This window comes from Lutjanus erythropterus, chromosome 11 (genome assembly GCF_056507025.1).
Source record: "Lutjanus erythropterus isolate fLutEry1 chromosome 11, fLutEry1.hap2, whole genome shotgun sequence".
NCBI classification, from domain to species: Eukaryota; Metazoa; Chordata; class Actinopteri; order Lutjaniformes; family Lutjanidae; genus Lutjanus; species Lutjanus erythropterus.
Window position 1 is genome coordinate 10,086,640 of NC_139327.1, and position 12,736 is coordinate 10,099,375.

A 12,736-nucleotide genomic window follows, 5' to 3' on the forward strand; every position below is an offset into this window, starting at 1 on the left:
GTAATTCTCTCTGTGGGAGGTTTAAACAGCCAAAAAGCAGCTTTAGGTCAATCCATCAATCAGAAGACAGGACCTGCCTGCGATTGGTGAAACTGGCCAATCGTCTGTATGTTACAGCACAGAGAAAGTTGAATACTGAAAGGACCAAAACAAAGAATTAAAGAAAGAATTTAACCTGAAGTAGCCAAGGTTTGAATTTATGAACAGTTGAAATAGACCGCAGTCTAAAGTGTCAAAATTGGACACAGAAAGACAAGACAGACAGAAGCAGACAGATAGGCAGACAGAGTGACAGAGACAGAAAGACAGTCTTTTTAAACTGTTAATAATTTCAAACCTTGAGCTGCTTCAGGTGTAATTGTCTCTGTATGAGGTTTTAACTGCTAAGAACTCAGGTTGCTGAAATTGGCCAATCACCTGTGAGCAACGGCACAGTCAATGTTAAATGCTCCAAAGAAAGGCAAAGAATTGAGACAATATATCTCTCCAACTCCAGCTGTTTAATGAAACACCGTAATTGCTACAGCTAAAAACCGCATACAGTGAGTGAGAGGACAGGTTGCCGAATGCGATGGTGCAAATTTTATTTCTGTGGTGTGAAAAATGAGGCCACCACCACGATGGAAAAAACTGGAATCATCTGCTTTCTTCCAGAAATTTTGGCTCTCGCTTAACATGAGAGTGAATGGGGCAGTTTGTTGAACTTGTTATCCCTTTAGACCTCAGCCAACCAAAACCATTTTGTCCGTTTGCTTCGGCAGTCACACCTTTGCGACCGGCACGGCTTTTCCTACAATCTGATGTCCAATGTGTAGATGTTGAGAGAACAACATCCACACATTGTACAAGGATTAATAGCTTGTTTGATCTTTTAAAATATATTTTCCCACATAAATGAAGAATAAAAATCAAAAACCCAACAAAAGACAGTTTTGTCCCAGTTCTTATGAATGAATGATACTATACAGACAAAATGTTAAGTTAATATTTTCTAAAAATCAGTGTTGCAGTCTGAAAACTTTGTCCCACCATCATAAAACAACCCTGTAAAGAGATAATGACCCGTGTCCAGTCCAGCTGCAGCTTCATATTACTGCTCAATAAGCAACAAAATCTTGTCACACAGATGCACAGATGTAATAGATGTTATTTTAATAGGTGTTCAAGAAGTAATAGTTGCATCAGCAAACAGTGTTATGACATAAGAGTTGTGGGTGGGGTCGGGTACAGAGGGCGGGTGGGTGGCTGAGGGATCCCTCACTAAGCAGGGGTTCCAGTAAGGCAAGGCTGCATTTAACAACTGGGCTGTAACAATCAAAAAACATATCAGTCATGATGATTAACAATAAGATAAATTAGATTAAGCACATGTTGTACAAACTATCAGAGGAAAGAGACTTCAAAGATCTGATCTAACCTCTTCTTCACAAAAAAAAAGGAAGCCATGATCTACATTCCAGTAAAGGGTAGATAACTTTATACACGTTCATGTATAAATGGATGCATATTCAGTTGTATATTTTATTGTTTTTTTTTTATTCAGCTAAACCTATAAAAAGGAACAGTAATAAATAAGTTGAAACTCAAGCATTCAATTGTTCTATCTGATTGCAGGAGCGTCCCTGTTTTATAAACTGTCCTGAACAGACTTTCACTTTTACTGCAAAGGAAAAAAGAAGTAGCAAACCAGGGAAAGCTATCGTCCTGCCTGTCAAAATGCAAGAATCTCTCAGTTATCATCAGTCTCATGGATGCTCACATGGTACAGCAAGTCCTTTGGACTTAAAACCTCCACACGTTTACGTTGAGTTCGTAGCGCAGCAGCTATCCTGTCATGAGAATTGTTGGTTGTAACGAACTATGCACCTAAGGAACAGTATACCATCATAGCATACATACAGTACAATCAAGACTGAATTAGAAAAATACAGGTACAAAATGATTACATTCAAGAAGACAGTACTAGCACAAAAGGGTATTATAGTCATTTAGGTAAGTAATATAGGAATTTCAACTTTATAGAAGCGTTTTCTAGATAGAAAAAGTGAGGGGATGGGGAGATGACAGTATTATGGCTGTTTGGTACATGTGTGGATTTGTTATTGACTGGATTCTCGCATATATAATAGTTAAAATGCATAATTTTCCATAGCGAGGGTAAAAATTATATTTTTTTTTTTTCAAAGACCATGATCATTTTGGTTTGGGTCATAAGGTGCAAATACTGTATATTAAAAGAGGCATTGAGTGGTGCCCTTTTGTTGCACTTCATTCCAACTCTGGGCTCAAACACCGAGGAGATCCCATTAGATACACAGGATGAATTGTGCTGATATTGTTACCTGAAGATTTACACACCTAGAAAATGCAGTGCAACTGTTATACTAGCCTTCTTTAAAAAAAAAAAAAAAAGAAAAAAAAAGAAAGAAAAAAAAAGAAAAAGAGGACTTCCATGTGAATATACCTTTCCCTTTTCTTTGGCAAATGTCAATAAACTCACTTGCTATAAGCAAATATATCTCTATTTGGGGGGAAGACAATTTCTTTGTCTTTGCAAAGAACTACACTGATGTGCACCAGTGGAAGAACTATACAGTTTACTGCTTGGATGACATCATCCTCGATGTAACTTCTCTCATATCTGAAAAAATATATATACCGTTTATTATTAGGATTATCGTAAAGCATTAACTGGGAAACTTTTACAGTTAGTTTGTTAGATTTTAAGGACAAATTTAGAGAAGAAGAATAGATTTGTTGCATGTACGACACTATTTGCACACAAGGGCCTACACAAGCCAAACATTATTACCATGTAACAATGCCTTGATTTAGGAAAAATACTATTTCAAGACGTATGAGTTCTCTAAGACCCATTCATTTCTTATTAGTCTGTCCTTTCATTCAGTGTCCAAGAGCACTCATCTTAACACGTGTCCAAGGGAAGGTGATGCAGTCGCAGTCAAATACACCTCCAGAGGTGAGAAGGCAAGCTCACTGTCTAGAAGACGGTGCATTTTATCTCAGTGCCTGTTTGCTTAGCAGGTAAGCATAGATGCATCGTCTGTGAGCTCGATCTTTTTTAGACAACATTCTTGATCCAGTAAACTTGACCTCAGGAAAAATCATTGAAGCTCATAAAGAGGACCTAGTTAAAACAACATCATAAATGCACACACGTTAACAGAAGAATGATCAAAGAGAAAACTATCAAAGTTAAAGATGTGATTGAATCTAAAATGTGATAAATTAAGTATTGGTCTACACAGAGGAAGAAAGGGCTGCTGGGTAAGGAGGTGAGGGATATTGCTGGGGAGTTCGTAGCTCTAAGTTAACCTCCGTTAGCCTGTGGCAGCTCTTCCAGGTTCCACCAACCTTTGGGAAGACAACAAAGCCTGCAGCTTCACTGCATCCATCCTTATTTCTCCTCATGACTACAGCTGATACACTGTAAACAAAAGTATGGCCGAGACAGAGGCGTGGAAAAGGAATGATTCTGACCCAACATTACAAAATAAAAGCCAAAAATAAAGAACACACAGTCGCATCTAAATATAAATACTTCTAAAAATCAAAACATTGGTTACATGTGACCTCTGAGTAGACCATTACTTGGCAATAAAATCTCAAAAGGCCGATAGCAAACAAATGGGGAAATTATTGTCAAATGCCTTGTCTCCATTAGCTCTAAGAGGAACAACAGCATAGCATGATAACATGGTTTAATTTGACACAATGAATCATTTTATTTTTTATTTATTTTTTATTATGTTGAAATTTTTACTTTGTTTCTGCATAATATCAGAAAAAAATAATCTTTGATTTCTTTATTCTTTTTTTAATTGCTCATTTTATGAGATGAATAAAACAATTTCTTAAAAAAATAATCAATTTAGATTGACAAACTTCCAATCTTTTACATTTGGAGATTGTGGCTGGCTTTAGCCAGGTTAGAAGACATTAAAGGAATAGTTCAGATTATTAAATGAGGTACTTATTGATAATCAGTGTATAACCTACAGTAGATGCCAGTCCACACACCCTCAGTTTGGAGAAACAGAGACTGTTGTGGACAGTGTAAGCAATAAATGTATTAAAGCTACCTAAACAAAAGAAAAGAAACATTAGTTTAAGTGTACGCAATATTTAGAATATTTGCACCACTTGCCTTGCTCTCACACAGCCCTTTTGGTGGGAAACTGCCATTATATAAACCAAATTTCACTCTCTCCAAACCAACCAAACACTATTTGGTAAATCAGTGATTTTACCTGACAGAACACAGGAGTTGCTGGTATACTGCTGCCATGATCAGTTAGTTTGTTTGTGTAACTGTGTGACTTCAGTGAATCCAAACTAACCTTTTAAAACACCAAAGTCACACAATAACACAAACAAACTAACAGACTGAGGCAGCAATAGACCATCGACTCCCACGTTCTGCACAGCAAAATTACTAATTTCGCCTATGGAGTTTGGTTGGTTTGAAGGGTGATACTTAGCTTATGTAAGAGTAGTTGTCTGACAGCAAGGGAAAGTAGTGAAAATACAGCATACACTTTAAATGATGTTGATATTTTTCAGTGACTAAATTATGTTTGCTGCTGACCCTGTCCACAGCAGTCCACTGTCCACTTTGCTTACCAGTGCTGGTACTCCTCTCTGCTTCTCCAAACTGGGGGCATGTCAATCGCCATCTACTGCAAGTAATACACTGACTACTGATAAGTACCTCATATAAACCCATATTAAACAATCCAAACTGTCCCTTTAAAGACACTATAGAGAGGCTATAGTGCACAAAGACTGTGACCGGTGGAGACAAGGCATTTTATTACCCTTCCAGGAGCCACTCAAACTTCAGCTACAAATTAGTGCAGTGTTTACGTCATAAACACACAAAAAAAACACCTATTCCATGAAATAAGTTGCACACAAGGAATCAACCTTTCTAACTGCTACGCAAACTGCAATAAGATCAAGTATTGACAAAAAACTGCATTTCACTATTCAAAAATGTTTACGGACTTTAGGACTGTGATGGCATCAAGCGAAGAAGCTGGTTGAGGGCTTTGTGGAGGCAAAGCGGGTCTAGGTGGGAGGGTTAAGGCTATATTTGAATCACTTTCACGCAAGCTCCCCATCACAAGAAGCAGTTTTTAAGCCGAACTACTGTCTGATAGGGACACTGTGGACCTACTACTCAAGGATGGACAGGACAAACAGACACCCTCAGCTATAGTCGACTCTAGTTCAGATGCAAGGGTAAGCACAAGTCTACTCTTACACATTCAGTCTAACATGATTATTTGCAGCTACCACATACTGTTTTACAGTAGCATCATCTTAATGCACATATCAAATACTCAACCATGATTTCTGCGCAGTTTGAGTACACCAAGTTAGTGTACTGCAGGGAAACACTAAGCAAGTAGTAGGTAATGGAAGTTTATCCATCGTGATCATTTACCCTGGTTAAAGTCATTTGGGTTGAAGCTGGAAGGAATGGAAGGGATAGAGCTATTCAAATACAGAGGTATTCTACCAGAGGTGGAGGGAACTCTTCAGTAGGCGTGTGTGTGAGGTAAAAAGGTAACAGAAAGCTGTGTTCGTCTACAAAACGAATGCAGTGTTGGGTTCTTTCCCTACCTAAAATGCTAGTTTTAAATCGTAAGACCTTAAAAATTGCCTCTATTTGACAAAACGGTGTGAGATAAACCCATGACAACCATCTGTATAAGGGAAGCCATGCACTGGGGGGCAGCTTGGTTCTTCCACAGGCCCTAACAGAGCATCTAAAGGGGGGTGAGAGGAGTTCAGAAAGGCATCCTCCTCAAACCAAAGGAAGGCTTCAGGGGGAAACACTGAGATAGTGAGGAGCAGGGAGGAGGAGAGGGACTCTGTCCTCCACCATGAACCCGAGCTCAAGCAAATTCACCACAAGGGGGAAGGTGGAGTCTGTCCAAAGCTTCCTGATCAAGTCTCCCTTTAACGTGGGGTTACCACTGAGGAAAGTAAAGCTCCACTGCCAACGTCCATGTTGTGGCTTCTCAGAACAGCGACAGAGTCTCACTGGTCAGCGCAGGAGATGAGGACCGGAGTCTGGGTGAGCTCTTTCTTCTGACTGTCAGCCAAGCCTCTCTGGCCTCTGAAACAGGAAAGTAAACAAGATTGTGTGAACACAGTGTGTGTGTTCCCGCTTTGGTGGTCCACATAGCCCTTACAAGTGACGTAAGAATAAATCTGCTCGCACGAGTGGTTCCTGCTTGAGACTCAGTGTAAAAGATCTGAGATATGACATTGTAAAGGGAGCTGAGGGTTTTTGACAGTTGCATTTAGGTTTGACAGCAATCAAAATTATAAAATGGACAATTTTACATTTGGGTGCAACAGATGTTAATGTTCTGTTTAAAAAGAAAATAAAAGTAATTGGCAGAGATATTAAAAAGATAATTTCTTCTTGCAAAAATTACTGGATAATTAAAACTAATCAAACCTGTTGAATATCAAAATATTACTTTATTAACAAAATAACAACACATTTTTGATTACATACGTAGAGAATCCAGAATAACCTATGGACTGTGCATATCAGAAAAACTTTTGCAAACTAAGCCAAGTAATGTCACTAGTATTTTGCAAAAATATTTCCACAACGTATCACATCTATTGTTTGTTTCTGGGTTACTTGTGAATTGGCATGAATAAGATTAGATGAAAATCACACATTATATCAACCACAGCATATGTTATAATCTAGTAAGCAGTGTTGTGTGGGAGCTGTGTTGTGTCTCTACCTGTGAACGTTCTCCATGGCTGCCACCTCAGCGAGGGCTGCCAGGCTGAAGAAAGCAGGTAGCTCCTGCGGTACGGTGCTCCTCTCTGCCTCCTCTGCTCGGGGATTACTGTAGCACCCTTTATCATTGCATAAATTCTGTTGGGGTAATGGCTTCTTATCCTGTTCCTGGTTCAGGTCCCTAGGTTTGTCCTCTGTTAAACAAATCAAAACAATAAAACACGTCAATTCTCGGTACCACCATTAAATCTTGTGTTAGTGTTGTTAACAGAGCATCATCTTCTTTTCCTTTTTCTTTAGATACATCAAATATTAATACTTTCACTAAAAAAAACATGAAGAGACAGGACATCAGCATGTGCCATGCTTAGTACATCTTCATAGTAACTACAGTGGTTATTTAAATTCTACTCAGTATCTATATGCTTAAGTAGGTATTAAAAGTAACTTAGTGCAGTGACAGGAGTATTTTCTGTTACCTCCCATTCAAACAGAAGGAAATGATAAGCAAAATGTAAATATAAGATCAGAAATATTGATTTTAGTTTCTTTAATCTGCTTATGGATAAGTTAATTTTTAAAACTGTCTGGACAAAATTCAAATGGTTTGTAACTTCAACCAAACCTGTGGTTTTGTGTTGAAGGTGTCACTGTTTAGGACTGGGCAGAGGCACTTCCTGTCTGGGTTTGTCTCTAGCTAGTGAGCTCTCAGTTCCACATGAATGAAAACAGCTACATGCAGCTCACAAAGGAAGAGTGAACTGGTTGAGTAGCAGAAAACTTATCTTTCAACTGATGACATAAATTCAGGGAGACCAAGTTATGGAGTATAAATTTTGTCATTACTAATTTACAAACTATTAAATTTAAAGCACTAACATGTGTAAATGTGTTAAATTCTGCTTAAACCTTTATACATGAGACAGATACAGACAGATATTCTTAATCTAACTGATCAATTTACTGGTAAATTAATCAATATTTTATCACTCACCCTCGACTGGAGACACACTACCATCAGCTGTGCGCACCAAGTGTGTGATCTTGGTCTTCCTGGCCTTCCTCTTCTGACTACCAACTAGCATCTCCATATTAGCGGTGCCCTGGACATCTGGGCACATTATGGCAATGGGGGCACATGATTTGGCTTTTGAAGCTGAGTCCAGCGTGCTGGAATCACTATGTACCACTGCGAAGGAGAGAAGAGTCAGAATAGATTTCAATAATGTTGCCTTTATTTTTTTGTCTAGTATCATTGTGATTTATTCAGCTTAAAGTACTTTGTTTGCACACAGGCCTCAACAGGTAAGTCTCAATCAATAGTTCTTATGAAGAGTTTTCTTTCTTGAAAACACAAACAGTGCAAGCTGAAATGTGACTGTAGCACAGAAATTACAGTACAGAGTACACATATTATTAATTTACGAAATTATTCTTTTGGGCATTTCAGCAATAAACTACATATTCAAAGTAGGGTTGTCATAATACCATAATTTTAAACTTCAATAGAAGTATTAAAAAGTGACACTCAGTAACTCTTTCAATACAACGGTAAAAAGGGGAAAAAAGAAAAAGTCACTGAACTCTGTCTGCTCTTTCAGGCATGCCAATATTGACTGAACTGAACTCCCAGTCTTGAATGAGCACATAGATAATTTTTTAATAGTTTTGGTGATTTCAGTACTATTAAATATTAGTATTGTATTGGTTTGAAATGTGGTATTGAAAAGTATCGATACTTCAATATTTTTGACAATGTTAATTCAAAGTGTTGCACAGAAAATGTAGTAATGGGTAAGTAAGAGAAATCTGTCAAATACCTTTGAAAATAGAGATGCCCAGATCAATTGGTTGCCAACCATTATTGGCTAATATTCAGTAAAAATATGCAATCAGGATTAACGCTTTTGTGTTGCCAATCATGCAATCATGCACTTCACCCCTGACATGTCAGTGCCCCTCGTAAACATAAACTGAATCCAAAACACGTTATGCAGGCTTGATGAAGTTGATGGCACTGCTGTTTTTAAAATAGCAAACTACAGTATATCAAAACATCTGTTTAAATACTGCCACACAACTGTTATATAGCTCCTATGACAATTCTAAAAAATGATTCGTATTGGTTGAGTATCAGCCAAATGGCTCACGATCAGCAATCAGGATCAGCAGCTAACATGATCGGGGCATCCCTATCTGAACGTGTTCACATTCCTGCTTTATAATGCACAAACATCAACATTCTAGTTCACCTTTGTCCACTGCACCTGGTTTGTCCTTTTTGTGTTTGTGCTTCCTAACAATCTTGTGGAATGAAGTCTTTTTCTGAGATGGAGATGGCCCTGATATAGCAAAAAAACAAAGAAAAAAAGAGCATGGAAATGCTATGTTATGGAGAGAACTGGTCCTGAACAGCACAAGAGTGGAAAACATGACTCTACAAACAGGTGCAGAGTGGGCTATGGATGAGATGGGGGGGTATTAAACAACAGTCATTGTGTTCATTAAGTGAAGAAATCTTTCATTTCGTTCTTACCCTTTGCAGTTTTAGAGACGTCCTCTTGGACAGTGGAGCTGTCTGTCTTCTTCTTCTTTGCCACAGCAGTCCCCTTCTTATCAAATGTCAGTGGGCTGTACTGTGGCAGGCTGTTAAACTTGCGCTCAAACTCCTCCTCCAGTTTCCCGAGGCTGGCAAGTGAAGTTCACAGTTTACGTAGTTGAACACATAATCAACAGCCTAACCTAACCTTTACAACAAAGCAGATGCTTCTTGAGTAAGGAAGCTGTTGTACATGAAATATGATGTTAATATGCTTTGCACAGTACTGACCTTAAGAAAATTTTAAAGATTTGGGGGTCTGTACCAAACAAACATGCTTTCTTTTAGGCCAGAACATCTCTGCAACACTATATCACTTCATTATAATCCCGTTTTTCCAAAAAACTGCAATTTAGTTCTGGTTCTGCAATTTGGATATTGCACTTTGCCATACTGCGATGTAGATAATATTGCAATTAACTGTGCAGCCCTAAACTCTACAGACAAAAACTCTGTTGCTGTTCATATGTGGAGGTTAATGCACCCCTATGTTAAAGGTTTTTCTTACAGTAATCCAGATAAAACATATTCTAGAGCTGATTTCTTTTTGGTATCTAAGGCATGTTACAGAGCTTGAGAAAATAGCTAGTATATCTGATATAACAGATTCATATGGAACTTTATTAGATTTTTTCCATACTGTGTTTAATACAAGGTACATACACAGAAGTATGAAAAAAAAAGAACCAAGAGGGAAGAATTCTAAAAGTGACCCACTGTATCTCTACTCTGGAAAATGACTGTACTACAAGCACAGTAACCAGAGGAGACCTGACTCACCCCTGTGAAGACTCATCTTTGGACTTGGACTTTTTCAGCTTCTTGGGGTTATTGGGTCCCATCTGAGAAACAGTCCAGCTGTCATCACTCCAGTTTGCATCATGATCAGAAACACGGAAAGCACCTCTTTTACCTGCGCAGGACCAACAGGAAAAGATCTTTCTTTAATATGCATTAATCACACAACATGAATGTATGAATCAGTTTGCCCTTGAATCAAGATGGGTACCTCGGTCAATATTTGCTCTCAGCGATGTCAGCATTCCCTCAGAAACAAGGGTTTTATACAAGGCTCCTTTACAGCTGCGCTCTGACTTCCTGAAGCCGCGGCTCTCCGTGTTGGACTCACAGGTCCCCTCACTAGACCTGTCCTTCCCCTTGTCCTCCTCTTTGAGCTTTGAGGGGCTGCAGGGGGAGTGGTGGGGTTCTGCCACGCTGCCCTGAGGGTCTGTGCTTCCTATACTGGTTTCTTCTGCTTCAGTCTTGGGACTAACGTCTGCCATTTCTTCCTTCATCTCCACCTCAGAGGAGCTGTGCTGTCCACACTGTCCGTTGTCCTCCACCATGTCCTCCTCTCTGTCTTTAACGAAGGTCTTGACTTTGGGCTTACTCTTCTTTTTGGGCACAGTAGAGTTTGCACCACCAGCACTGCTCTGAATCTTCTTCTTGGGCTTCTCCTCTGCGTCCTTCCAGGCCCCTTTGGCCACCGCCTCGATCGTACTGAAGACGCTGTCCACATTTGACTCTGTGTGGTTACACTTCTTGCTGATCTTCTTTGCTGAGCAGGAGATCTCATCATTATCATTTGCCTTGGCTGCCTCTTTCTTCTTGCTCTTGTTTTTGACACGTGCATTTTGGCTGCTGAGTGGTGGGGGAATGGCATCAGTGGAGGTAGAAGTGACGGAGGAGAGCGCAGGTAAGAGGGCAGATGCGTGAGAGGAGGGAGGACAGTCTTCAGTGTCTGTTTTCTCGTCCTTGATCTCTGGCTTGACTGTAGTCTGCTGGACAGTGGCTGGAGAGGAGCTGTCCTCAGGCTGAGACTCCACTGTGTCCATCTTTCCAGCTTCAGATGCCAAGCACATCTGCAGATACAACAAAAAAAAACTCCATGTTGAACTTTTTTTTTTTAAATAACAACAGTTTAAGTTCCTGATGAATACATTTCTTATTTCTACATTTAATATCTTTCTTTTTTCTACACCAGGCTCGACACTGACTTTTAAAGTGATCATCAGCCTAGCAACCAGGCATCAGCTTTTGGTTGCCGAAACTGAAAATATGGTTGCCATTTTTATATTTTGAGTAATTAAGATACTATACACTTATATGTCTGCATAATGAAATAAAATGTGGCATAAAAGACAGCTGTGAAAAACAAAGTACCTAAAACTTGTACTTAAGTACAGTAATTGTTCTTTCATAAATAAAATAGGCAGAAGAATTCTGAGGACTTGATATCAAACTGAGAGGACTCCACTGATCTGAATATGAGAAGCTGCAGCATGCTCATTTTTAAGAACATGCCATTAAATATAGAGTCAGTAGGATTTGTCCGAGTTGATCGTAAACACATCAGAAGGTCAAATACTAACAGTTTTGGGTTGGTGAAATGTCCCAAGCAGCAAAATAATGAGATACAAACTCCACCATCATAAATGATGACTGAAAGGGATTATACAATCTGAGTCTATACATTGTTTTTTTTAGGAAAATGTTGCAGATTACACCTTTAAACTAGGGAGAGAGGGAGACAGAGACAGAAAATATGGACAGATGTGTCGACTTGAGAGAGAGCAGAGATCCAGCCAGAGACTTTGAGAGTCTTTAAGATCAATTCATAATTTTGTTCGAAGCCTTGTGCTGATCAATTATCAAATATCAAACAATTTGACGTTATTATAACAGAATGGTTACATATGAAGTAGCTAATTTCTTTTATTTCTAACCACAATTTTATAAAAACAATATAGCAAATGCCTGTGTATTTTTTCATTAAACTAAATATAAATGTCTTTGTCTGCTTAGAAGTAAACAGACACTCATACCAGGAATCATAATAATGATAATAATGTTGAAAAAACACACCTATGTAACATACTAAAATTAGACATTAATCCCAAAGTGTAACTGTAAATTAGACTATGATGAGTTAAAAGAGCAAACATCACCCAAAAGTAAAAAGCTGAGATTTAACCAAATTTAAATGCTTTTTAGTGAACTGGTCAATTTAAAAGAACAGTGTTTTACAGGACTTTTACTTCAGCCCAACAGAGTTTGTGTAATGTTGGTTCTATGGGGGCGATGATGGCCACATCAGGTTAATGACAGCTCAGCAGACTGGTGTAAGATCTGGCAGCAAACATCCCAAAAACAACATATAATGTCACCACCAACATACAGACATCATTTTGTTTACCAAGTCACCTTTTCAAAACCAAACAAGTCCAGGCTAGACAGAATGATTTATCTCCTGCATACCACTGGTTGGCAGTTTTTCAAAATGGTTGCCAATGCCAACTTTAACTGTCAAGCCCTTTACACTGACCAGAAATCTCTACTAA

The 12,736-nt window shown here is 38.7% G+C and overlaps 1 protein-coding gene across 5 annotated transcripts in view; it reads right to left on the reverse strand.

Annotated features, from left to right (window-relative positions):
- Positions 1–1,135: 1,135 nt before the first annotated feature.
- Positions 1,136–12,736, reverse strand: part of bbx (BBX high mobility group box domain containing) — a 29,467-nt gene continuing 17,866 nt past the window's right edge. For 4 of the 5 annotated variants that reach the window (XM_084730717.1, XM_084730719.1, XM_084730721.1 and 1 more), the window contains 7 exons: positions 10,405–11,257; positions 10,176–10,308; positions 9,333–9,484; positions 9,049–9,138; positions 7,791–7,985; positions 6,798–6,990; positions 1,136–6,148 (listed from right to left, as the gene is read on the reverse strand). In XM_084730717.1, coding sequence (XP_084586843.1) covers positions 6,070–6,148; positions 6,798–6,990; positions 7,791–7,985; positions 9,049–9,138; positions 9,333–9,484; positions 10,176–10,308; positions 10,405–11,257 — 1,695 coding nt within the window. In that variant the 3' untranslated portion in view covers positions 1,136–6,069. The remainder of the gene's footprint in view (positions 6,149–6,797; positions 6,991–7,790; positions 7,986–9,048; positions 9,139–9,332; positions 9,485–10,175; positions 10,309–10,404; positions 11,258–12,736) is intronic. The other variant, XM_084730720.1, reaches the window with a different exon arrangement.